Source organism: Notothenia coriiceps, unplaced genomic scaffold (assembly GCF_000735185.1).
Source record: "Notothenia coriiceps isolate Sejong01 unplaced genomic scaffold, NC01 NC01_scaffold00033175, whole genome shotgun sequence".
NCBI lineage: Eukaryota > Metazoa > Chordata > Actinopteri > Perciformes > Nototheniidae > Notothenia > Notothenia coriiceps.
The window spans coordinates 23,727-51,144 of NW_011365876.1; the positions used below are offsets into that span (position 1 = coordinate 23,727).

The following is a 27,418-nucleotide window of genomic DNA, read 5'->3' on the forward strand; positions in this document are numbered from 1 at the left end:
GACCCGAATATTTATAAAGTCACATTACTGTAACTTCAGAAAGTGTGAATGAAAGGAGAGATATAGACCCATTTCCATCACTGAGCATTTTTACTTTTTTTTTTTGTATTCATATACTTATGTATTTATTGTCTCTTCTTACTAGAACATTCCTTATATTATATTAAGTGTTAAATGGTACAACCTGATTTAGTGAATTACTGAAAACAAAGGAGGGACTTCACATATAAACTTAGTGGTGGATACAAGAAGAGATGAAGCAACACAGCCCTGAAAAGTTGGAGGTAGAGAAGAGGATAAGAAAGAAGATGAAGATAAGAAGGAAAATAAATACAAATGGGAAGAGGAGGAGGAGGAGGAGGAGGAGAGTTTACCTTCTTGTCCAGGTTTTTAGCCTCAAACTCCAACTCAATGGCTCTCTTGTCCTTTATCTCCTCGGCTGTGATCTACACACACACACAAATATCATTCTGATGATCAGAGAACAGTGTACAGGAAGTCACAAATAAGAAACATATTTATCAGTTCAATCATTTGAACAAACACAGAGTACTTACAGTGATGCTTCCTTTGCCTGCAGGTTTGCCCTTCTTCAGCTGCAGAGGTCTGGTCAGACTCTTACTGGCAACTATCTGAAACACACAGAGGAGGAGAGACCTGTGTCAGTGACTACACAATATAAAAGCACCATGGAGAAATGCACCAAGTGAATGCAGTCCATACAATCCAGAGGCAGTGTTGTGATTACAGAGCTTGTCCAGCAGAGGACGCTGTGGACCTGAGAACATTTAGTAAATAAATGACGAGATGGCTGCTGTTTGGATTTTATGATGAAACAAAAATTATTTAAACTAGTTTGCAAATATATTTAAAATGGATTGTTTGTTTGTAAGTGATATAGGCCTTCTTCTTTTTTTGTACTATTCATTGACATTTTATAGACAGAATGTCTCATCTAGTAAAGACAATATTGTGCAGCGTAATCACTAATACAGCAATGACAAACAATTAGTTGTTACTCAAACATAAAAATGCAATCCGTTAAAAACTGTCGTAGATACATTTGGATTACATCATGGATACATCACCATGGAGAGGTTGAGAAGGTGTCACTTATTTACTTGTTTCAGTAGTTATTAAATATATAAACATTTTACTAGAAAACTTAAGAGGAAAAAAGGTTTAAGTAGAGACTGAATACAAAAATCAGTTGGATGTTTGTCAGATGTAAGATAAGAAATGTATTTAGCCTAATCCAATAAATAGCTGGTCTGATGGTTGCTGTCTTGAACATTGCTTCCAAACCGGCATAACCAACAAAAGTATATTCTGAAAGTGAATCAACAAAAAAGGCATCAGTACAGTCTGAAGAGCTGACACACTGGGATGAGCTTACCCATCTGTTTCCACTGAGTCAATGGAAAAGAGGTGTGTTTCTACTGAGTCCGGTGTTAGTTGTGTTGGTGCGTACCTGTCCTAGAGTTAGCTCCACCCCTCCCAGGTAGTCATCATCTCCGAGGTCCGAGCTGGAGTTGTCGATATCGTACACCCCCAGCTTCAGATTCTGCACTTTCTCAAAGTGATAATCCAGTTTGAGGCGCTGACTGAAGGCCGGACTCGACGTGTTATTCAAACGCTCTGTGCGAGCCAGCTGCAGAGGAGACAGACCGAGACAGGGATTCATTTATAGAAAGAAAATAAAGACACGTGTCCTGTATTGTGATCTTAACAGTTTTATCTCAAAGGCCATAAGGATGTTGAACTCCTGAGTCATCATTTATATTAGTTTATAGCACATACTGTATTTATTGCATTATACTTAAGCAATAGCTCACGACAGGCCGTGGTATATGCTCATTATATCACAGCTAAGGGGCCTGGTTCGGCCAAGTGTGGCAATATGAAAGAAAAATACACACTAATTTAAATAGTTTTTATTAGTAAATAATGATTTTCAAAATAAAATAGTCCCTCCGTTGCCTTCTGCACGAAACATAGTGCAAGGTGGTTGCTATGCAACAACACTAACAGCAAGCGAACATATTAGACAGAGAGCGTTGATCCATTATTTGGCTCTTTATTTACATTAATGTGTATGTTGCTGTTTATTGTGCAGCCACTGAAAAACTGTCCAGCATCAGTAGCATGGCTTACGTGGTCACTTGTATAGGTTGAGGTTGTTCGAGGCTGTTGCTTGGCGTGGCGAGAATATTGCTCCACTTTCTCCGGTCCCCGAGATTGGGCTTCCAGTAGCTCTGGAGAGAGCTTTCGCACCTGTGGCCACTAACGGTCATAATTTCTCTGCTTTGTTTCAAGACCCGCATCAGAAAGCTTTTGAATGGTGCTATTTTTCCAGTTGGTCTCACCTGCTCTTCACGTAGCTCTGCATGCCGTAGTTTAGGTGCTTTCTGGAGATAGGCACTGCTCAATCCACTCCTCCATAGCTATAGAAGACCCCGGAGCTTTGTTAGTTAGTTAGTTTCGTAACGGACGTAATGTAACAGTTGTAACGTTGTAGCTTTTTCTCAGACGCGGAGGGATACTGACTTGTGAAAAAACTACAATTCTACCCGTGATATACGCTCATTATATCACGGCTGAGAACCAATCAGACTGCTTGATTTGACTTGTCCGTTTTATAAAATAATAATGCATCACAAATGAAGGCATGTTTTTGCAGAAGGACTTCTTTTACTTTTGATTCCTTATCTACATTTAGTTGATTCTGTACTTTTATGTAATTCTTAAACATAGGACTTGAAGGAGTATTTTGACACTAATGAATTGCTACTTCTTCCATCTCTAATTAAAGGACCTTATCCACGCTGGATCTTTCCCAGCCTGTTATGTTTTCACAGAGCTCATCACAGCGTCTCCTCTCTTACTCTTTTAAGCATCAGCGTCATTCATTGTTTTTTACTTGGTCTGTTGAGGATGCTGTTGATGGTTTTCCCGGCCTGAATGGAGTATTCAAAACTTAAATCCTCTCGAGTGTTTCTCAGTGTTAAAAACGATGTGTTCATTAGCCTCTGAAGAGCCCCTCTCTCATGTTGACTACTGATGAGGCACTTGGAATGGAGAAATATGAAGGAGTCGTTCATGATCACATTGAAGAGGAGGCCCCTCTCCAACATCGCCCTCCTAATATACTCCATTTAGTTATACTCTCACTTGTCTAGCAGCTGTTTGCATTAAATCTGAATACAGAGATACTTCTGAGATCCTGCCTCAGATAGCAAAGGAATCGTCTCTGAGACTTGCAGATGTGGTTTTCCGGATGCATATTGATGTTTGTTGTTGTTGTTGATTGATCACCTGCCTGCCTGTTTGTGCTGCTCTGTATTTTGTCTCATATTTCAATCGATGCTGAGCTTCTGTCTCTCGTTTCACCACAGCTAACGGTCTCTCACCTCCACACACACCGAGTTCTCTCATCTTACTTTGACTTTTAGATTAATTAAAGCTGGAAAATATTCATATTGTAAGAGATATTTTAATCAAGTAAAAGTAGCAATGCTAAATTGTAGAAAAACTCCTGCATTCAAAATGTCAAAAATCAGCATCAAAATAAATACTTAAAGTATGCCTCATGCATAATGCCCTATTTCACAATCCTATATATTGAACTGATGATAATTATGATTATTGATGCATTAATGTGTGCATCACAGCTGGTATTCTGAATCTGTAAAGTAACTAATGTTGTCGTCGAGTAAAAGAAGAAGTTATCTTCCAAAATGTATTGAAAAGGCGATAATATAAAGTAGCATGAATTGAAAATACTGAGGTAGTACGAGTATGCAAAAAGAGGTAATGTACTACGTAGATTATATCGCTTAAAAGAGGTTAGATGTCGTGTTATTTTGGATATCGTTATATGGTAATATGGCATAATAAATGCCCAATTACAGTAAAGGGATAATTTCCTCAACTTTCCAGACTGATTTGTTATTTGCCTTTACCCACTAAGTCATTATATCCAGATTACTTCTGATTATTTATCAACAATCTAATTATTTGGTTATTATGTGTAATTAAAAATATGCCATGACTGCAGAACTCTATAGTACACCCAACACTATCACCCCATATCCAAACATTGATTTTCTCCATAGCTTAGCTGTGGTGGTGACGTGAAGTCATGTGACCGTGCTGTAGTTCCTTTATAGCCCAACATTAGCCTCCTTTAGCTTAGCGGTGGTGACGTGAAGTCATGTGACCATGCTGTAGTTCCTTTATAGCCCAACATTAGCCTCCTTTAGCTTAGCGGTGGTGACGTGAAGTCATGTGACCGTGCTGTAGTTCCTTTATAGCCCAACATTAGCCTCCTTTAGCTTAGCGGTGGTGATGTGAAGTCATGTGACCGTGCTGTAGTTCCTTTATAGCCCAACATTAGCCACCTTTAGCTTAGCGGTGGTGACGTGAAGTCATGTGACCGTGCTGTAGTTCCTTTATAGCCCAACATTAGCCACCTTTAGCTTAGCGGTGGTGACGTGAAGTCATGTGACCGTGCTGTAGTTCCTTTATAGCCCAACATTAGCCACCTTTAGCTTAGCGGTGGTGACGTGAAGTCATGTGACCGTGCTGTAGTTCCTTTATAGCCCAACATTAGCCGCCTTTAGCTTAGCGGTGGTGACGTGAAGTCATGTGACCGTGCTGTAGTTCCTTTATAGCCCAACATTAGGTTACTTTAGCTTAGAGCGGGTGAGGGGGTGACGTGAAGTCATGTGAGCCAGTGTCTGTAGATAGTTCCCTTTATAAGCCCAATATGAGCCGCGCTTTAGCTTAGCGTGGTGACGTGAGAGGTCCATGTGTACCATGCTGTAGTTCCTTTACTAGCCCAACAATTAGCCCTCCTTTAGCTTTAGCGGGGTGGTGGACGTGAAGTCATGTGACCCTGCTGTAGGTTCCCTTTATAGCCCAACATTAGCCGTCCTTTCAAGCTAGTCGGTGGTGACGTGAAGGTCATCGCTGAACCGTGCAATGTAGGTCCTTTATAGCGCCGAGACATTAGCCTCCTGTAGCTAGCAGGGAGATGGACTGAAGTCAATCTGACCGTGCTGTAGGATCCTTTATAGCCCAACATTAGCTCCTTTAGCTTGAGCGCTGGTGACGTGAAGTCATGTGATCCGTGCTGTAGGTCCTTTATAGCCCAACATTAGCCTCCTTTAGCTTAGCGGTGGTGACGTCGAAGTCATGTGACCGTGCGGTAGTTGCCTTAATAATAGCCCAACATTAGCCTCCTTTACGCTAGCGGAATGGTGACCGTCGAAGTCATCTGACCGTGCTGTAGGTCCGTTTATAACACCAACATTAGCCTTCCTTTAAGCTTAGCGGTGGTGACGTGAAGTCCAATGTGACCGTGCTGTAGGATTCCCTTTATAGCCCAACATTACCTCCTTTAGCTTAGGCGTGGAGTGACTTGAGTCATGTGACCGTGCTGTAGGTCCTTTTAGAGCCCAACATTACCCTCCTATTCAGCTTTAGCGGTAGTGGTGACTGAAGTCATGGTGACCGTGCTGTTAGGTTCCCTTCAGGTGAGCCCAACAGTGTAGCCCTCCCTCTTAGCTTAGCGGGTGGGTTGGGACTTGGAAGTTCCATGTGACCAGTGCCTGTTTAAGGATCCTTTTATAAGCACCCAACGATGTTAGCCTCCCCCCCTTTTCAAAAGCCTTTTAGCGGAATGGGTGGGGGGAGGCGTGAAGTGCAATGTGACCATAATAAGGGCGTCCCCTTTATAGCCCAACATTAAGCCTCCTTAGCTTAGCGGTGGGTTGGGGGGACGCCCGTGGCCAGAAAACACAAACATCTCCTGGGTACCAACAATGGTATAGTAATCATAGAGGACTACATTTTTAGAGACCTTCGACCTCAACCCCTCCCTTTAGTTTTCACTACTTCCTTGCTGGCTTCTGTCTTTTTTCCTGCAACACCGTCTTCTTTCCTTCTTTAGCCTAACTTCTACCGCTCCTCTTTTCGCCTCCTCTCTCCTCCCCTCCTCCTCTCCTACCCTGGAACAGCCCACACAACTCCCACCAGAGTTGGATGCAAGCCCTTCCTCCTCCCTGGCAAGCTGCACTGGCACCACACACTTTAGAATAGTCCAGAAAAAGAAGAGGCAGAATACCCTAGAAAAAACACATTCCACGGTTTTTCCAAGGTTCCCTTAGAAATGTGAGGGAATTTCCATGTTTTTTCTACGCACAAGTTTTTAGAGAAAACATGTCTTAAAAGAAATACTTCATTTTATAAATACTGAATTGTNAAGACCCCCCGGAGGTCGAAGTTAATCTTAAATGTTTCCATTTTATGCTTTGTAAGTTTGTTTCGTAACGGAAGAAATTTAAACATATTTATAAAACTGACAAGTCAAATCAAGCAATCTGATTGGTCGATAGCGTTTTTGCGGACCTCTTTGATTACAGATTTGAAAACATCGTTGCTTGCTTTAAAAGTAGCACAATTCATTATGTTAAACCTTCAAAAGTATCTAGATATCCCTGCCCTAATGCCAAAGGAACTGCACACTGAATATGTTTTGCCGTTTGATGTCTATGTCTGGACCGCTGCGTCAAAAAGGAGGGCTTCTGCCCAGCTTCTGCCCCGTTACTTCTCCGTTGCTTTCTTGTTCCAGTATGAAAAGCAAACTGCAGGCAGTTTGCTTTTCAGCCCAACGGTATACTGTTTTTCTCAGACGCGGAGGGATACTGACTTGTTGTGAAAAGTAACTTACAATTCTACCCGTGGTATACGCTCAGTATATCACGGCTAAGAACCAATCAGATTGCTTGATTTGACTTGTCCGTTTTATAAAGAGTTGTAATCTGCTGTACAGTAGTCAATTGTACATGTATAAGATTTACTTTGATGGTTTTATTATGTCCTTATTTGATTGTTATTTATTTTTATGTCTTGATTTTTCCATATGTTGTATTGTTGGAGGAGCCTGTGACTAAGCAGTAGCTGTTTTGCAGCTTTTCAATTCTTACCTCGGTCCATTTGTCTCCCCCTGTGCTCTGCAGCAGCACACACAAAGGATCAGACTTTGATCCGACATCTTTATCCAGCAGGTCAGTGCAGGAGACACACAGCTCCACTTTAGTGACACAGTCCGTCATCTGAGGGGGACAGACAGAGACCATCAGATCATACTCAATGCAACAGAAAACTAAATCAGATTTTAGACATCTGACTGATGGTTTAATAACACTTGTCAAGCTAAATCCCATGATTATCATTGTTAAATTGCAACATTTTCTTGTTACAGATTGTCAGTTGGGAGTACTTGTTTCTCTGTGTTAAGCATGTGGCAGTTAGTTAAACATTTGTGGCTTTTGCACTCGGACAAAACCAGTAACGGGAAGATGCCAACGTAATAAACTACTCAAGTGATTGCATTAAGCTCTACACCAACAATAAAAACCAATATCTACAGATGCAGACTTTCACTGTAGTCAGTTCACTGCTTCGCCACAGAGATAATACAGTGACAAACAGTAAGAAAGTAGACAGTATCATTTTATTGGAGTCATAAAGTGTTCTGCTAACCGGTTCCTTACTTATCTCATCTTTTACCGTACATACCAACTGTCACATATCTTTTAAACATGCAAAGGAGGCAGCCAGTCCTCCAACAGACACTGAATTCAAGTACTAAACCACAGCTAAAGCCTCGGAGAATCTTCATCAACAACTGTTATATTCGAGGCGGGGCTCTCTGTAGAGGAGAAACCGTCTGAAGAGAATGTGTTCATCCACTGGAAAATACGGTATGTGACCTGAATGTGTCACAGCAGGAAGTGATGAAATACTGAGATGTACGGTTACTTTTACACTTCAAGTCCATTTTGCTAATAAGTATAAAAGTAACTTCATGAATATTTGTCTTTGACTTGTCAAGTGTTTGTACATTGTTATAAATTGTGTTATTTATACTTTTACTCATATTTCTCTGCCACAGTTGACAATATGTATGAACAACAGTGTAGTTTAATTTTAATGTGTGTAAATGTTTTTTTTAACTTGTGTGGTTTGACAAGCACAGCACCATGACTTTCATTTGGGGGGGTAGTCATTCCCTTCCTTTCTTTAGGAAACCTACTTCTGCATTAGTAGCACCTGGTGTATGTGTGTTTCATTCTGTCGGATCCAAGTTACTTTCAGCCTGGTTTTGTTCTGTTTCTCATTTATTTGAATTGATTTTCTTTGGCTTTTTTTGTCCAGACTTCCCCGAGGTTTGTTGAACTACTTTAGGTAGTTTACACTTCTACTCCATTATATTTAAGAGGCACATTTTGCACTTTTACCTCCACTACAATTATTCAGCAGCAATATTCACTTTTCAGATTAAGACTAGTTTATAAATATGATGCATTATGACAGACTAAACTATCTAACAATATATGATGCAGACCAAATTAGAGTCCATTCAACAAAATAGATTCATAATCATTTACACTCCTTTAATTAAACACTGACAGAGGCACATTCTTCAAATGTAGTACTTTTAACTTTTGATACTTAAGATACTTGTCATTTTTGAATGCAGGACTTTTACTTCTAAAGGAGTATTTTGATGTGTAGTAAAGCTGCTTCTATTTAAAGAGCCTGTGACACGAACCCAACAACTGTTGTGCAATGAAATAGTGGGCTACTAGTAATCTCGAACCGTCAGTTTAAAAAAGAAAAAGCGATACCGTTCCGATAAATATCAATAATTTCGAACATCGCGGGAAAATTCCTTCGACTCATTTTGAGGTTTTGGGGGAAGCCGGAAGTGACGTCATTGCGGGAACGCTTCACTGTGCGGCGAGAGAGCCAAACACGGACAAAGTGTGTTGTCATGCGTAGAAATGGTGAATTACTGAGTTTAGGCACGTTAATAACGTTTTAATGAAGTTGACTACAGTATATTCATATTTGTCAGTGCTTTCATGTCAATTCGGCGAACATAAACATAAATGATCGTGGTGAAGATGATGATTAAATTAGGATTAAAAATCGGTAGTGAGAGCTGCTGAATTTCCTCCCGTCGGATGTGATATAAAAACAAATCGATTATTTTTGTAAACTCAAGTGGATGAAATTTATTAGTGCTTTCATGTCAATTCGGCGAACATATGATACATTAAATGATCGTGAGGATGATGATTTAAAAATCTTTTGTTTGAGCCGGTCTGCATTTCCTGATGAGAAAACAAACCTTAGCTTTTTGTAGTTGCAGTCAGACCAACATGGATTAAACGTGTGTTTTTTTTACCACAATGTTGGAGAAATTAATGGATAAAATGCACGGATTATTATTATTATTATTCCCACTCCGATCGGGACACGAGGTCCACCGTTTCCCCGCAGCGAGGCTCCCCCCGTTGACAGTTTACGTGGGCTGGGCTGGGTGCAGTGGCGGACTGGCCATCGGGACGAATCCCGATGGGCCGGTACCGAAGTGGGCCGGTCGGATAAGTCACTAGCACATCCCCCACTCCCCCCGTTGACAATTTACTAGTGGTACCGAAGTGGGCCGGTCGAGAGTCCCGGGCTGATTTTTAGTCCCAGTCCACCACTGGCTACCTGACCGTATGATCGCCCTTATTGACGCACCTAATTCCTAAACTTCTAACAGATACAACATAAACCGATCCTTCAGCCTCATATGAGCTCTCAGACACGTTCAAAATTAAACTGTCATCGCTGTCTGAGCTTGCTGCTGTGTGCGCCATCGTGCGTTTACATGCAGATGCTGGGATCCTGAACTGTGCAGCTGGAGCGCTGTGCCCGCATTGACGTCACCCATAATTTGGCGGGACTTGAAGAATCCCCGAGAAGATCCGAGAAGATCCAGGAAATGGTCAACATTGAAGGGCAGATTAATGGTTATCAAAGTACAAATATCCAAAATCAGTTCAGTAACGGTTTTCAAGGGGACAATATTTACTCAAATTGATGGGTTTGGATGATGGGGGAAAATCGTGTCACAGACTCTTTAAGTACATGCATGGTAACTTTTACATCTATCTGATCATAAACACACCCATCGAAGGAGTCAACTGAACACAGACACACCTTAACCCAAACTACTGCTGGTGTCCTACAAGTTGACACGACTGTTCACTAAACAAATAAGAAAAGCTCTCAGGAGACTGAAATGCAATTGTAATTGTCTTATTCACATATTCAATGATCTGAGCGAGCAGGGCCCTAAAGGCAACATCAGCACTTGAAGGCAACACCCACGTGAGACTGAAAGGAAGTTTGCTGAGGCAGTACAAACAGTCCCCAGCCAAAGCAGAACAGTAAACACACCAGTCATCTTTCTCTGTCTTACAAACACAACACAGTGTCAATATAAACTTTGTAAACCACCTTATCCGCGCTGATATATTTTTTATCTTCTTCAGACCACAAGAACAAACACCAGGGAGGAGGAAAAACTACTCAGAGTCCGTAACAGGAAACGCCAGGTTTTGAATAACAGTAAACAAACCTGGGAAAGCACTAACCTTTACCTGGACACTCCGTTAGACTCCTTTTTAAGATTAACTACAGCTAAAGTTAGTATTTTAACTGTATCTGAAACAAAAATCAGCAGCTCGTCGCCGTTTAGCAGTTTGCTAAAAAGGGAGCGGCACACAGACATACACGCTCTGATTGGCCAAGCAACTACACGTCTACGTTCTAATTGGACAAACAGCTTCACATCCGTGTCCTGATTGGACAACTCCAATGTCATTCACGCCCTCTAAGGTTTATACGTTTTTCCAGTTTACAGCAGCAACAACAAAGACTTCCGAACCAACTCCTTCAAAATAAAAGCGGCACCGCAACAAGTCAAATCAGTTCCTAAACTGTTCATTTCAAGCAAACTCCAGCAACACAAGTATAAACAATATATTTGTTTTATGTCACATGTCAAAAGACCATGGACGTAGGAGAAGCGTAAAAAGAAACCAGAAAAGCAGCTATTTGGCAGCTTGTAGCAAGTTATTTGTTCCTCTTGACAAATAGATTGCCGAAATGCAGAAAGGATTGGTCATTTGCAGTCTATCAGCCATTTATAGCAATGTGGCTTTGTCCTATTTCATGAGCTTCTCAGCAAAATCTTCCTTTTGGAGGTCAAGATTGAACTTCAAAACTCACTGGTAAAAAATGTACTGAGTGTTTCAAATCAAACACTACAATACTAATATGCCATTAACAGATGTAATGTCCCAATACATACCATGTCAAATCAGTATGCCAAAAATACCAGAATGTCAAAGTAGATGATCATCAGGGGGTGTCAAACTCAAATATACAGTGGGCCAAAATTAAAAAATCGGTACTAATCGAGGGCCGGACTGATTCAATGTTTATTGCAAAATGTATTGAAATGAACTTATTGCACATATTAAACCTGGAACTAACAAAGCTTAAATTATTGCCTATAAAAACAGCATTAAACATTAAATAATCAGTCATTTCTTATGGCTCTATCTGCAGCTTTTCCGGAGTCATTTCTTATGATTACATTTTCCCATAGGCCCAACAACAGCTTAGAGAAAACCAAACATGCCCTGTTGTCGCAAGAAAAAAGGTGCAGAAGGAAACACCCATTAAAACTCAGTTTGCTGCTCTGTGATGCTAGTTCAAGCCAGATACTTGGCATCTCGTCTTTGGTACAAGTTCAGCAATGTTTGGGGTCAGGCTCTGAGCTGAGTAAACCCTCAGGATTGAGTGAAGGGCCAGATCTAATACTAATTAGAAATTATCCTGCGGGCCGAAATTAAATCCACCAAGGGCCTGATTTGGCCCCCGGGCCTTGAGTTTGACACATGTGATCAAGAGGGTCAAAGTTAATATTGCAATGTTACATTATGAAGCAGTATGTCCCAATTGTATGAATACTGCATGCAACAGTGCATACTTTGTAAGTGCATGTGCAGCATGTACAAAAGGAAAAGGAAAAACGTGTGCAATTTGGAAAAGTAAATGTGCTTTTATGTTGAAGGGCAGACTCTCAAACCGGAAGTACTGTTGTTAAAGCTAAAAGCACTCTGTCTGAAAATCAGCTTTACTGAGATAAGAGAGAACGCATAAAAGTCTCACAAGTATAATGGGGATCAGAATACACAGCAGAACAAACTCAACACAGCAGGATCCATCCTCCTCATAGAAACAACACAGTTTAATTGTGTTCATCCTTTGCAGTAGAGATACAGTGAAGTCAGAAAGGGCAGCAGCGCGTCACATCGCTAATGAGAGACAGGACAGAAAAGACCAAACATAGAAAAATACAGTTCTCAGAAAACAAAAAGGCATCATCTCAATAACCAGTGTCTTGTAAATGGCAAACACACAAACACGCACACTGACACACACCTGCCACAGCCGTCTTTGACTTCATCCTCTATTGACCCAATTCCCTGGAAAAAAATAGTCATAATCATACAACTTTAATGAAGAGCAGTGACACAGTGTGATCCTGTCAGATGGACTTGGGAGGGAATAAAAGGGAGAACTGGATTCTACTTAATTGTTGTAATTTACCTTGATAAATACAAATAAATTACTCAAAACAATATCAGTAATTCTTTAATAATCCTTAAACAGGAAGTGTTTAGTGACAAAATTACGTTTATTATGCAACTGGACTGAGCTACAGTACATCACAGCACCAGAGCACTAAAGCCATTTAAAACATGTTCATGGATAAATGGCTTTTTAGAATTTGCTGGTAAATAAGCAGAAGAGAATGGCCCTATATGCAAACATCTACACTATACAGATCAGATCACCTTACACTATTCAAACACTATCCTACACATGGCACCCTCTTCTTTGAAAGTCTATATATATCTATTGTAGCGGTAGTCCCTGGAGCCTTGATTACTCTAATTTTATATATTGTAAAATGCCTGAACATTGGCATATTATTTATTTTATGTATGTATAGTAGGCCTATCTAACTGAGCCAATACTGTGAAAGTCATTGTTAACTTAATGTGGCCCTAGTTTACAAATGTTATGGTCTCTCAAGGACAAAGAGATGCTGCTCTCTGCTAAATGCATTGAGTGCCTATTTATTGCTGATTTATAAGTACCTTTCTTACATATTTTACTGTTTGGTTTAATTATTTATATTTATTCAGTTTATATATTTAAAAACTATGCTGACAGCAGTCTTTAATAGATGACCATTTATGATTAACAATTTTGTATCTCAGTTATATTTTTTTGAAAAATGCAAAAAAAGGAAAAGATAAAGCAAATTATTCGACAACATATATCGGCCATTGGCTGGCATGCTCAAATATAATCGGCATCAGCCGCTGAGAAATATTAATCGACCAATACTCTACAGGCCACTGGTTTGTTATTATAGTCTAGTGTATAGTGTTATTATTAGTAATTCTTCATCTTCTAAATGGAGCATCTTTGTATCCGTCACTCACCTGAATGTCTGTCTTCTGTCTTTCTATTGATCAATCAGAGGAGAGGAAAACACACACACACACACACACACACACACACACACAATATCTCAGTGTCAGTACATCTGTCACCCACTCACAGACTCAGTGTTCAGACTTACATCCTTTTCAGAAACTAAATCTGTCATCAGGATTTTTTTCTTTCATGCCAATGCATTTCTCCAATCACTAAGTGCTAAACACAGACACAGTCATCTTTACCAACAACTAGTTTGTCTAGACAGGGTTTCAGTTAACTTTATTAAAGCCTGTTTATCGATTTCTATCTCAAACACACACTTGCATGCACAGCCGGATGGAAATCGTCATCATGGTACCATGGTTAGGAGGTTAACCATTTCCTGAAGGCTCTTCAGCCAAAACTACTCAAACTGATGCTTCCTGCTTTTTAGGTTGAGTACTATGAACCTGCATGACTGCATGTGTGAACTAAACAGAAATGACTGAGGCTATATTGAATTATAAACCTGCAGCATAAATAACATAACAGAAGCAGAAAACGGCTACAGTGATTAATTAGATTTAGATCAAAATAGTTTAAATCTATCATAAAGCACCTATTCACGCAAAAAAAAATACAATTTGTGTATTATTGGGTCACAGGCCGGGTTTAAAAACAGCAGAGCTAGAACTAAAAAGATGTACGTGAGAAAGTTTCACATCCATCTGTCATCCCTCAGCTGAGCTACTGGAGCACCCCATGGTTTGGAACTAATTGATTGTCTTGGGATAATTGATGCTCCCCTTATTTTTCTCATGCCATTAGGAAACAGGAAGTATGCACCGTTTCATATCATTGGTACCACTTATAATGGGTCATATCCAGTTACAGATCATCTTTGGAGCTACTTTCAGAATGACAACAGTTATGTGACAGAATTGATTAAATTCTGTTAGTGAAAGAAAAATCTGATTACCAATGTTATCCAACAGTACACAGCTGACTTTAACATAAGACCAAGTACATGTGCCAAATATGCTTACAGTGTATGCATAGCTGGTAAAGAAACTATACGGCCTGTAAAAACTTGATGGCCACCAATGTAGCAGCACAATTAGTCCCTGTATGTCAAGATGGCAAGAACACAACTGTGGAATTAAGTGTTGTGACTCACGATTGAGCCAGAGCCACTGATGCTCTGCTCAATCCACTCTAGAATGATGTTAGGGGCGAGGTGATGATTTGGTCTAATGTAATAACTGCACAATTAAGTACATAAAGTGTAGTCTTTTTCACATTCAATGTTTTCTTACATGCATTATGTGTCCAGACACAAAGCTTTGATTTAAATTTAACCGAAATCTAATATGACCCCATCTGATTGATTTGGGCACTTTCTTGAGAAAATATAATAATTTAATCTGCAATTTATCACTCCTGGAGTTGATTAAATGTCGAATGACATTAGCTGTTATGTTACCAAAACAAGATTTGCTGCAGGAAAATCTTGAGGTGAATTTGCGAGGAAATACACAAGTGGTTCACAAACAAACTTCTACAATTAACGCAAGGAGTTAAACAGCGTATTAGCAACCCAGCAGCTCTCAGCTATAGCATGCATGCTAAGAGTTATTTTAAGTACCTTATATTTCATTGAAGATGTTGAAGAGAAGATCATCTGTATTCCAATTAAAACCCAACCAGACTTCCAAAGTTTTACAACATTAAGAAATAAGCAATTTAACTCAAATGTAACCATTATTCAGAAAAGTTTCCATCATCAGACAGTGAAGAGCAGAGTCAGAGAGAGCTGATCGCAGGAACGTCCTTTTATTAGCCAAAGCAAAGGAGACCCCACATCATCTATGGTTATACAAGTTTGTTCACACTGACAATAGAGAAACAAAAAGAAGCTTGAAGGTGGAAACATCCAACACATTATCAAACATGTACAACAAAAGCTACCAAACAAACAAAAATCGCTACAGACTTTGTCCGAGTGCAGTCCAAACACAGATGAGCATGTGCTGCAGAAAAGGAGGGAGGGGGCATTGTTCAAACACAGCAACATCAGAAAAGATTCAGCGGCCAAGTCATGATTATTTACAAAATAAAAGTATTTCCATCACACATCCTCCATATAGCAACAGAGCAGTGTTGCAACCTTTTACCATAGCAACGACACTTTAGGTCTGTATAATTCTTACCATAGCAACAGAGCATAAACATTTCACGATGATATCGTAGCTTTTAATCATAATTTTAACAAAGCAATAGAAAATGGGAGAAATAGAGAACCAACACTTCACCTTCCTTGGTGTAAACGCCGTATCATCTACAGCATATTTTATCATGGCACCAGAGCACGTGGAGATTTTAAAAGATATACCCATGGAAACATAATTCATCATAGCAACACACTGTGGTATTTCATCATCAATTTTTCAAAAGCAACAGAGCATGATTAGGCATTAGCATAGCAACAGAGCATGTACATTTGAAACCTCAGCAGCGCGGCATGTTTAAGCGCATACAGCGACAATGTTTGTCAACCTCAATCATGATAAGTATAAGAACAAAACAGGACAACCTTGGACATGATGTGCAAAAGGCTGCACTGGAAACAGGGCAAAAAAGCAGACAAAGTATCTTCAAACATATACATAATCATTTTTCATCAGTCAGTTTGTGCTAGCAGAGTCAGTGAAGGAGCGGCAGAAAAGAACTAATTCTGGATAAAGTCAGGGGTGGGCTTACCTACCATTATCTATACAAAGCTGGAGGGGCTTTAGTAATGACTGACAATCAGCGGCAAGGTCAAAACTGGGCTATTGGTTTAATACCAGAATATGGTATGGTTTATGTTGCACTCATTACACCATGGTGTTAGGGTTACGGTTCAGATGGGAGTCACATGTTTTTTATGAGTCTGCTTTGGGTGGGGCTTTAACCAAGGCTTATCTTGACTTTGCGTGCTCCAATAGGTCGGTCATTGAGGTCCATGACAGCGGCAGAGGCCTCCTCATGGTTTTGAAAGGCAACCATGGCCTCGCCAGTTGGCAGACCTTTCTCACTGAACTGCAGGCAGACTGAGCCTTGTAGCACCTGGTAGCCATAAAAGAAGTCCATGATCTCGTCTACGGTAACAGTGAATGGCATATTCTGAAGCTTTACAATTGTCGGGCCAGGGGCACCTCGTTGACCGTTGGGATTGCTAGATCCTCCAGGGGCCGGCTGGTTACGGTGTCCTTCAGCTCCTGGACTGAACGCCTGTGGCCCACCAGTAGCCCCACCCCCTGGACGTCCTTGATTGTTGTTAGCCCCTACCCCTCTATTCTGACCACCTCCACCTGCTTTTCTGTTGACATTGTCAAAGGGCACTAACCCTCTTAGCCCATCTTGGTTGAAAGAAGCGCCTCCTGCAACTCCGGGTCGAAAGCCTGGTGGCTCCATGATCGAAGCTCCAGGAAGACCAGCAATCAGTGGAGGAGCCATTCCCATATTTACATCTCCCAACCCTGCTGCAAGGGGTGGTAGAGGAGGAGGGCCTGCCAGCCCGTTCCCTGGGGCTGAGAATGGACTCACAAAGGGGGCATTGTTTAGGTTCCCCATGGTGTTTCTGAGAAAGTTAAACTCCTCCCCGCTAATCCCCGCAAATGGGTTTATCTGGGGTTGCTGGGGAGAAGGCTGGGACTGCTGGTGCTGGTTCGGATTTAGATTTTGGTTTGGCTGGGTCTGGTTGCGTTGTCCCCTCTTATTTTGGGGGGGGGGGTTCCTCTCAATTTCCTTCATCTGCTCAAAGGTTACCAGGTGGACAAATGCATCGCGACCGTTGAGTTTTTGGCGGTGCAGTCTTTCACCTTTTCGAGCGTCTTCCTCTGTGCGCAGTTGGAAGATTGCTTGACCTAAACCATTACCATGGCTATCTGTCAATACCTTTAGGGTATCCTCGTACAGCCCTACACCCTCCAGGAAGGCCCGGACATCCTTCTTGGAGACATTGTAAGGGATGTTGGTGATGTGGGCACAGTTTCTGGGAACTTTTGAACCGTCCTGGTTCTTGCCATCGCCCTGTGATGCTTCACGTTTGCGAATGCTGTCTATCTTTTCAAGCATTCCCTTACGGTTGATTGGGTGGACCTGGATAAAGCGAGTGCCCATGTACTGCATATGAGAGCCCAGAGCAATTGTGTAGTCTTGTTCGGTTTTGAACTCAAGGAAGCCTTCTCCTGTGGCTCGTCCATTAGGCCCATAGGCAATGTAGACACTGTCCTCCAGGACGGACAGATTATTGAAGAATTCCTTAATCTGTTTCTTGTCGGCCTCGTAGGGAAGGCCTTTCAGGTAGACACAAAACTCCTGCCGATGTGGAGATCGTGACCTTGCTCGCTGATCTCTACCTCCAGCACCAGCATTACCACGCCGTTGATGCTGGTCCTGTGACTCGTTGCTGTTCATTGATTTGCTGCTATTGTGGGGAACATGGCCCATCATGCTGTCATTGAGACTGGCCCATTGCCGCTCAGAGCCTGGGGTTATCTCAATAAACCGTTGGCCCATCATGCCACCTCCTCGTTTGACAGCTTCAAAGCTGTCCTGGGGTGAGAAGAACTTGACCATAGCCCTGCCAGTTGGCCGACCCTGCCCATCCCTCAGCAGGCGAACCCCATCCACCCCCAGACCCCGGAAAAATTCCCTAACCTCCATCTCTGAGCAGGTGAATGGGAGATTGTGCAGTTGGATAAACAACTCATCTGGGTGGGCCACTCCGGCTCCAGCTGCTGCTGCAGCAGCAGCAGCAGCAGCAGCAGCAGCCTTCATGTGTGCCTGGAGGCCCAGAGAGGCTAGAGGGGAGAGAGGGTTGAACAGCATGGGGTTTGGGGCACCAAGAGGGAGGCCGGAGCCCATTCCTCCTGGGGGAGGGAGAGAGGGGTTGAAGGGAGGCATGGAGGACATGTGGGAGAGATGGGACATAGGAGGCACTGGAAGTCCTTGGGACAGGGGGGAGATAGTGGGCATAGGGGGAAGAGAAGACACTGGAGGAGGAACTGGCATTGTGGGCAGCGTTGGCATGGGGGGCATGGAAGGCATGCTGGGAAGTGGAGGGATGGGTGGTGGGCATGCATTGAGTGATGCCAGAGCTGAGGTGATGGTTGGGGCAGAGCTGTAGCTGTTAGGGAAGCTGGGAAGAACACTAACAACCGACTTGTGGCTTGGCGGCTCATGAGATGAGCTTGCTGCTGTCACTGAAGCTGGGTTGTTACCGAAACCTTGGTTTCCATGGCTACTGCTTCTCCCCCCGGTCCCTTGTTGCACTGTAGGTATGGGGATTGTGCCTGCTTGTCGGTGAGCATGTCCTGCAGTTGGTGCAGCTGTCTCTCCAGCACCTGCCCCAGCCTCAAATCTGCGGCGGCTGAGTTCAATCATGTTCTGCATCTCTGTCTTGCTGCTAAGCAACAGGGACACTTTTGAGCCCTTAATAGCCCCACCTGTACGCATCATGCCCAGCCGAGCGTCCTCATCAGTTGCAAAGACAATGAAGGCTTCGCCATGCTCACCCCCAACAATGTGAACTCCCCCGTCAGGGATGGTTAGGCCAGAGAAGAAGTGTCTGATGTCCATGGTGCCAGCCACTATAGGCAGACCCTGTAGCCTGATGACTACCGCCATACTGACTGCTAAGCAACAGCCCTACAACCTGGGGAGAAAGCAACACTACTGTCAGATGAAGAGCAGAAAAGGGGGGACCAGTGGTTTCCAGATGTTTCCTCAGGAAACTCATCTAAGACTTCATAGGCCAACAAAGGCTAATCCAACACTTCTTACATTTCAGTTTCTTAAAATTACTCTTTCAATAACTAAAAGGATCATTTTATAACTATATATGCACCAATTGTTGGGTCCTGACATTTGGAAACCAGTGGTATTTGGAAAAGGTTTGGGGGGATGGGGTGAAACATATGCAAAAATTGACATTCTTCCTCCATCAGCAGCTTTGAAAATGTTTATAATAAACTTGTTTCTGAGCTTTGAAAATGAAGAGATCATGCTACAGTCCGTTTTCAGACATCAGCATGTGATGCACACTTTGCAATCCTAAGAGTGAACATGGCATCAGTTCTTGTTTCTAACTTTTTGAAATGTAGCACTTTAAATGTATCCTTACTGTTGTCTAGCATGCAATGCAAACATGTTGTTTGGACTTTGAAATATTCTGTGTTGTCAACTGTCAACCTTCATGTATCTCATGCAACTTCCAGCTAACTAAACCAATGCAACAAGAGTGTGTATATTTTCACTGTTAAAACAGACACTTAAAATAAATGAGATGGTCAGATTAAGTATTGTTGTTCCATGTTTTTGGTTGGCAGGTTGTCCTTAATACATTTACATCTGAATAAAGAAAAAATTGAGAAATTACTGTGTGGTGTATAGTATCAGCCTTTGGGTCATCTTTGGGTTCGAGAAAAGCGCTATAAAAATACCATTTATTATTATTATTAAAAAGGTTGTAATTTACCGCAACAAAACACAACAAAAAAGTAGAAACTAAAGCATAACAACCAACCGATTTTTAAAACTAGCAGTAGGGAAACAAATCTTAGATCAATGAAGCCACTCAACCTGAGTCACACCTTTTCAAAACCAAACTCCAACATTACCTAAGCTGGCATGCTACACAAAATATCAAAACAGACTAAAACCGTCATCTAAAATGGTCAAGTAATAAACAGGAGATTAAACATGCCGAGCTGCAGTCAGCAAGCTATACCCTGCAAAAACCACCAGAAAATACTAGACTGAGGTTCGGAAAGATCCTTCTACTGCCTTCATTCTCAAGCAACACCAAATTAGCAAGCAGCACTTTAGCAACTTGTTGCCAAAAGAGCAAGATATCAACCAGCAAATCTGCAAAACTTTGTTAATGAAATATCATGTTAACACAGGCAGCAGCAGTACCTTTTTCAACCAGAGCAATAAGAACCACCAACATCTTCACAAAAGCGATGTCAGACAGTCAGGAACAAAGCGTTAACGAGAGCAACAGTAGCATCGTGTCAACCAAAGCAACATTAGCATTATATCAACCACAGCAACATTAGCATTATGTTCGAAAGAGCAACATCAGCACCTGATTGACAGCAAAGCACTAAAGACAGCAGCTGGTCAGAATAGAAAGCAAACAGAAGTTAGGTTAAAAGCAAGACTGACAAAAACATGTTTGCTGCTTTCACAATACTCAGACACATTTTCAGCTCTCCGAAACAATCCTGATCCAGGACCATTCTGGATGGACAACCGATATTTCAGGCACGATGAATATCATTAAAGTTGCTGGTAAAAATTGTTGATATTAAATATACAAATCCTGAACGGGGTGTGTGGCAGCCACCTACAGCCTACCACAGCTCTAGACAAGATGCCAGACATTGACACCATTAATGATTTTAGAAGTCAGCCTCAAACAGACACTTCACACCAACACCATCACATGATTATCAGTTTTCCTGACACCTTTTTTGAAATTTCAACCTGGACTTTCAGTACTCAGGAAGTTCTCCCTCTGGGTAATAACCTGCAAACAGTCTGTTTGAAACATCAATGGCAGCAATAGAGAAAACACAGTAGGAGAGGAAACAGCAACAGCTAATAGTATCAGAAACAACCAGAGAAAGGTAAAAAGTTGAACTAAGGCTGCAGTTCGCACTCACATAAATCAAGAAAAACAATAGAGTGGATTGAAGACATAAATGAACTTCCTTCAAATAGCCAGAAAACCAGAGAGACATTTCAATAAAGCAAATCCAATTCAGGATTACATTGAGACGCACTGCCTTGATTTCTCAGTTTAAAGCTAGAATATAACACTGTCCACATGTTGCGCCAAACTTAAAACCCAGCAATCCATACATCAGCCAATTCCAAGCCCAAATCTCAAACAGACAGGACATAGATAGAGGGTCCATTGTGTTGCAGCTGGAGTACACAGGCACACCATATCCATTCATTTATTTCCGAAGTGACAATTAAAATTCCTGGTTTACTTATAGAACTCAACTGACTTGTACGTGACAGAAACGGAAACAAATGAAGTACAGCACATATCCCTCTTATCATTCCCTGACTTAACTACAGCCCCTTTCAGGTATTCCTCTCTTTACATAAGTGTGACGGAGATATTGGACCTGTAACATTTATCTAATAATTTATCAAATGAAGTCATTTAAAAAGAAACTTGATTGAAAAACTAGGAAATACTTTTATTTCGCTAATTATTAAGGGACATTCTCAATGGAGGTTAAAAAAAGAATTAAAAAAAAAGCATAGATATAATTAAACCACCAGTCTCAAAGCATAATTCTTGTAGAATTCCACTAGTGCATTAACCATTTTTGGAGCCTTTGACGATCAGATAAGAGTTGAGGGCCATCCACACCAAGAACGATAAATATATTGTTCTAAAAATGTTTAAATAATACAACAAATGTTGCATGAGTGAAAGAGGTAATGCCGATTTACATTTGTCAGAAAATGTTTAGTCAATGCATTTTGGACAAGTAATGTTGCAATCGATTCAGTCGCGATGTAAAGACAATCTGTCAGCATACTTAATCGTCATTCAGTAAGCAGTATGTAGTATGCAGGTAGTAATTGATATGCCAAAGGGTCTCCTAGTATTGTAGCAAACTGCAACAGATCCTCACTGTCTCGATAACAACCATCACTCATCTTGAACCAACTCATATCAAAAGTTTTAGCAGAAAGTCCAGCCACCTCCAGTAGACCATCATGGGATTCTATTTTGGAAAAAAATATGCATCTGACCTAAGGCATTAATACATTACTTATTTTTACTAAATGAATGACATGTAACATATTTTACAAGTTAAGGACCTAATAATTTAAATAAGGGTTTATGAAGTGTTCGTACTCGTAAGTTGAATAGCTCAAGAAAGAATGCTGATTTGTTAAGGTTTCATCCTAATGTTAGTCAATTTAAGGATTATTATGACCAATGACGTCAAAGAACAACAAAGACGTTGCAGTACTACCGTGTGGCCACTACGAAGATGTTCTTTAACGTCTGGCTCACTTCCTGGGGGTCTGCCTAGCTAGCGTGTTAGCTACATATATTAGGTTGAATAATAATCTATTAAATGGACCAATATCATGTATGAAATGTATGGCACAATTCAAACAGGATCAAAAATGCTTCGTCTCTCAAAGTTGACCACAGTGCATATTCTTTACGAAATAAGGTCCCATGAGGGAAACCGGAGGGCGGGACTTCACTACTCTATGAGGTAACGTCATGGCCATGTGGGTGTGGCTTGTAATCTGCAGTGAAACACGACAAAAAACTGACCTCAGACACTAAAATTGAGAGCTCAAATTCACACACCAGCTTTTTAAACCAACCTGCCAAAACATTAATAAGCAGTCATTAAATACCCGACAATAAAATTAGACAGCAAGATTCGAACAGTGATATCTAACTAGCTAATTCCCAGCAGAAATACTGAATGAAGCTAATTTAGCTTAGCTAAGCTAACGCATCGTTAGCTACCTAGCTTGTTGTGAATTCTGCTTTGTGTATGTATGTGTTGGACCGGAGCATCGAGCAGCTTTGAGCGGCTCGGCTCCTGGTGTGAGTGCAGAGCGGACTGACGCTGCTTGATTCTTACCGAGAAATTTGTCAACAAACACACTGAGGTTTAACTCATGAACGGAGCTCTTTTCTTCTCTCCTCTCTGCTCCGTAGGCTGCTGCATGAAATGTCGGCTCAAACACCGCGATACTAGACGTGATGTTGACGCGAGACTATGGCAAGTGTAGACGTCTCAGCAAAATCGCCCCCTGTAGCCTGAAGAGGGAGTCAAATATATAATAAACGATACATTCCCCTGATTTGTTGTTTATCCAAACATGCATTTTCTCTAAATATGTGATGGAAACGATGTTGTATTCAGTATGATATAACAACTACTTAGTTGTATATTATGAAGTGAAATAAATATAGTTAAAAAATAGGTAATTGCTTCTGCATCTGTAGTTATTACATGTTATTATTACATGTTACTTGTTAGACGCTTTTATCCAAAGCGACGTACATACTCAATACTGTGGGCAATCCCCACAGGAGCAATTTGGGGTGAAGTGTCTTGCCCAGGGACACAATGACATGCTGACTGCTGTGGGGTTTGAACCTGTGACCCCCTGATCCCAACATCAAGGCTCTATCCACTGCGCCACACACCTTCCTATACGCTGTTATACGTTGATATCTAACAACACATACAAGTTATGTAGTATTATTAATAAAGCATGTGCTATTTACAAAGATTTATTGTATTTTATGCATTATTGTCCCTATTTTTGTATTGTGTTTATCAGGATTCTTGTTATCCAGACCAAATAAACCTCAGTAATGGATGTAAGTATGTAACACCCTGATAACAAAAGTTTATTGCATAACCAAAAAGCAGAACTTTATTGGAAAATAATGTATATGATAAAAGTAACACTAGAAGACAGTAGACAGAGTTTAAATATTTCAGGAATACAATACAAGTCTTTTTAAATCCTTTTTAATCCAGTTTGGTTGTATATTTTCAGGATCACCTACAGATTCCCATCACAACCATACTAATTAATCTCAGTGTTTCTGTCATTGTTTCTCAAAAATCAGTTGTTTAAGAAAATGTAAGGCTACAGTCTTGTAGAGTGTTCCAGACATTAACACAAAATCAAATTGCAGCTCTTAACACTGTGAAGACTGCTGATAAACTTACATAACAACACCTTTTATTTAATACTGGAAAGATCTAATTATAAAATAACTGTAATGTGAGTTCTGAGACAAAGAGGAGAGTCTATTACATGAGAACAGAGCAGGAGACAATATGTGAATCATCAAATATATTCTTGACTAAAAAATAACAAGTGAAGCATTAAATATTTAGACAGCTCAGTACATTTCTGTCCTGACGGTTCAGTTACAGACCCCAGCCTCACTGAAGTACACAGCCCATCATCGTTCCTACTGTATTTCTGCTTAACACCTTTTCAAGAGCCTGTATCACAAAGCGAGGCTGCTGTCTACGAGACGTTTCTGGTGTAACAAAACTGGCTCACAATCAATCATGTTAGATCCCTTTTCCTAACATGGCCTTCAATGCTAACAGACCTTAGAGCAAGTTCACTTCAAGTAGATCAAAACCGACCAATCACATTACAGGGAAAATGGGGAACAAGCAGAGTCCCACAATGATTAACACAGCCTTCCTTTCATAATTTTAATATTAATCCATCAACAGCTTCTTAATTTATTCTAGCCATTATATAGTCTACCTCACTTAAAACCACATGCTGCTGCCTCCATATTCTGGTTGGCAGTCATCATTTAAATTGTATTCTCATTTCCTTTATTGGTGTTTCCTTCTCTTTTTTTTTTTTTACAGTCAACTGTTGGACTTAATTATTTTCTCACTGGTTTCATGTTATTTTTTGGCAAGGCTTAATAACAATTATTAGTTGGTTGCATTTAAATTGTTGTTCTTACTACTTATTTGTCTCAACTCACATGGCTTATGTATGTGTCCGTTTTTGTTTTCTATTGTCTAATGTTGATGTTATATCAATGACTTCATGGTTTTGATTTAATTTAATTTAACAGGCTGTAAGTAGGTGGTTTTCTTAATTTCAACATGCTCACAGCTGGGTTATGAAACCCAGAGATAACTGAAAGTGAAGCTAGGTATCCCAAAGAGAGCCAGACAAGATAACAGACTTTGTGATACAGGACTCAGGTGTTACAGAACGACACAACAAGCAGAGGCTGCCACAAAAACTCTCCAAAAATAACATCTTCTGACAGCAACGAGAGGTATTTCTACGCAGCCACAGAGCTACAGGTACAAACAGACTTCAAGTCGGACAGGAAGTTTGTGCGTGTTTGTGTACGGGAAGGAAAGCTAGTGCATTCCCAGATTTCCCTGGAAATCAATTGCCATCGACGTCTGCCAGGAAATAAAGAGGAAGTGGGAGGAGTCTAGTGCTGTGTCCACTTGATGCTCTTTAGATCGATGCCTTCTTGAACCATCTCCCACAGAGGACTGACAGACAGAAAGAGATAATGATATTAAAACACATTACAACTTATATCTCTATTGAAATAGAAAAACCAAAAGGAACAAATGTATGCATCATGTATTAGTCAGTATAATAACAACTTCACTTATTTTCACAGTTTTATCCATAGTCACATTTTTCCCACCAAGTTAATATCCGAGTTCTGGGTACAAATGCTGACACTAAAAAGCCGGATCAAGAAACACAAGCAGTCAGACGGACCTGAAACCATCTCTTTCTAAACCGATTATTTAAAAATGATCCCCACTCGCACAGGATACTCTTTGCAATTCTTCTCAAAAAGTTGACTGTATTTATGTGTTATAAACTTCTAGTGTTCTTATCTCTCCATGGTCGTTTACGCGTCACTTCTCTATTACTACTTGGTTTGTTAATCTCTCAACAGGCGACATAAATAGGTTGAAACAAATATTTTAAGTGGTTAAGCTAAACTGCCTCATCGGTCTTGTATCTTCTGTAAGAGAGCAATTTCTAATCCTTCGATTTTGACTGGTCGTTGACTGAACATCATGCATAATTTTTTTTTTTTACGTTTAACTGTAAGCAAATGTTGTTCAGCCAGTGTTGAACTTGTCCAAAGCATTTGAGAGACACTATTTATTACTCAGGCCACCGAACATAAATGTTCACATTGACCCAACTGATGATAAGTATATATGTAACATCTGGGTCTGATTGTGATGTTTTTTGTGATTGGACACTCACTTTATGCATTTGATTAGTTTTTCTTTTACATGAGTTCTGCCTATGTATCCGTTTGTTCTAGGTTCTATGTGACTGCAATGCACATTTTTCTCTGGGGGACAATAACGCAAAGTAAGGACAATAGGCAGGGCTGCACATAACTGGTGCGCATGTGCACCCTCCGCCAAAAAAGGAGCACTGGATCATTTGAAAAAAGGCGCATTTGCGCAGAGAGAGACAGAGAGATTTGCGAGTTGCATATGAACTGGTAAGATAGCAGGGTTTCCCACATAGACTTTAATTGGGCGGGCCACCCAAGTATATTAACGGCCGCCAAAGTATAGTTTGCGAGCTATTAGGTTTGATTTTTTAAATCCGCGAGCACGACGGCATCTGTGATCCCTTGCTCTACCCCTCGCTATCGCGTGAAGGGTCTGCTTTATGCACTCCGCACAGTAACCCTGCTGCGTGCTCACTAGCGCACCTCCTCCTCCTCCCCCCCCCCCGTTCATAAAGTAAAGTACCCCTCAAAAGATCCGGTTTATTTCATTTTAAGGTTGCGCACCAAGCAACATCTCCAGGTGCTTCTTTGAGAACCAGGGCAAAAAGGTTATGTGCACCCCTGACAATAGGTACATTTGACCTTTTACCATTGATCTCTTACAAAAACTGTATGTTTGTCTAACCAAAAAAAAGGTTCTAACCGTCTTGTCAAATAATCATATAATCATTTAAAACATAGTCATACTCCGCTTGCCTTTTACTCTGTTAAATTGTATTTTTAGTCTTCATCCATCCATCCATCCATCCATCCATCTTCTCCCATTTATCCGTGGTCGGGTCGTGGGGGTAGCAGTTCCAGCAGAGAGCCCCAAACGTTCCTTTCCCTGGCCACATCAACCAGCTCTGACTGGGGGATCCCAAGGCGCTCCCAGGCCAGGGAAGATATATAATCCCTCCACCTGGTCCTAGGTCTACCCCTTGGTCTCTGCCCAGCTGGACGTGCCTGGAACACCTCCCTAGGGAGGCGCCCAGGTGACATCCTTACTAGGTGCCTGAACCACCTCAACTGGCTCCTTTCGACGCGAAGGAGGAGCGGCTCAACTCCGAGTCACTCCCTGATGACCGAACTTCTCACCTTATCCCTAAGGGAGACACCAGCCACCCAGCG

At 41.1% G+C, this 27,418-nt stretch overlaps 3 protein-coding genes across 3 annotated transcripts in view; all 3 read right to left on the reverse strand.

Annotated features, from left to right (window-relative positions):
• The window catches only part of LOC104961370 (copine-1), a 22,138-nt gene extending 9,946 nt beyond the window's left edge, over window positions 1–12,192 (reverse strand). The window contains exons 1-5 of the mRNA XM_010789655.1: window positions 12,085–12,192; window positions 6,990–7,118; window positions 1,472–1,651; window positions 558–632; window positions 375–446 (exon numbers count right to left, since the gene is read on the reverse strand). Of these exons, the coding sequence (XP_010787957.1) occupies window positions 375–446; window positions 558–632; window positions 1,472–1,651; window positions 6,990–7,118; window positions 12,085–12,177 (549 nt within the window). The 5' untranslated portion in view covers window positions 12,178–12,192. The remainder of the gene's footprint in view (window positions 1–374; window positions 447–557; window positions 633–1,471; window positions 1,652–6,989; window positions 7,119–12,084) is intronic.
• A 2,962-nt stretch (window positions 12,193–15,154) lies between these two features.
• Window positions 15,155–23,197, reverse strand: rbm12 (RNA binding motif protein 12). Its single transcript, XM_010789652.1, has 2 exons — window positions 23,097–23,197; window positions 15,155–19,108 (listed from the first exon to the last, which is right to left on the reverse strand). The coding sequence occupies exon 2, from the start codon at window positions 19,078–19,080 to the stop codon at window positions 16,357–16,359; it is 2,724 nt and encodes a 907-aa protein (XP_010787954.1). The 5' UTR covers window positions 19,081–19,108; window positions 23,097–23,197; the 3' UTR covers window positions 15,155–16,356.
• Window positions 23,198–23,983: 786 nt separating this feature from the next.
• Window positions 23,984–27,418, reverse strand: part of nfs1 (NFS1 cysteine desulfurase) — a 14,240-nt gene continuing 10,805 nt past the window's right edge. The window contains exon 13 of the mRNA XM_010789653.1: window positions 23,984–25,526. Coding sequence (XP_010787955.1) covers window positions 25,463–25,526 — 64 coding nt within the window. The 3' untranslated portion in view covers window positions 23,984–25,462. The remainder of the gene's footprint in view (window positions 25,527–27,418) is intronic.

Coding starts and splice junctions, on each gene's coding strand:
- rbm12 (XM_010789652.1), bottom strand. CDS start 19,080: ATGGCGGTAGTCATCAGGCTACAGGGTCTGCCTATAGTGGCTGGCACC.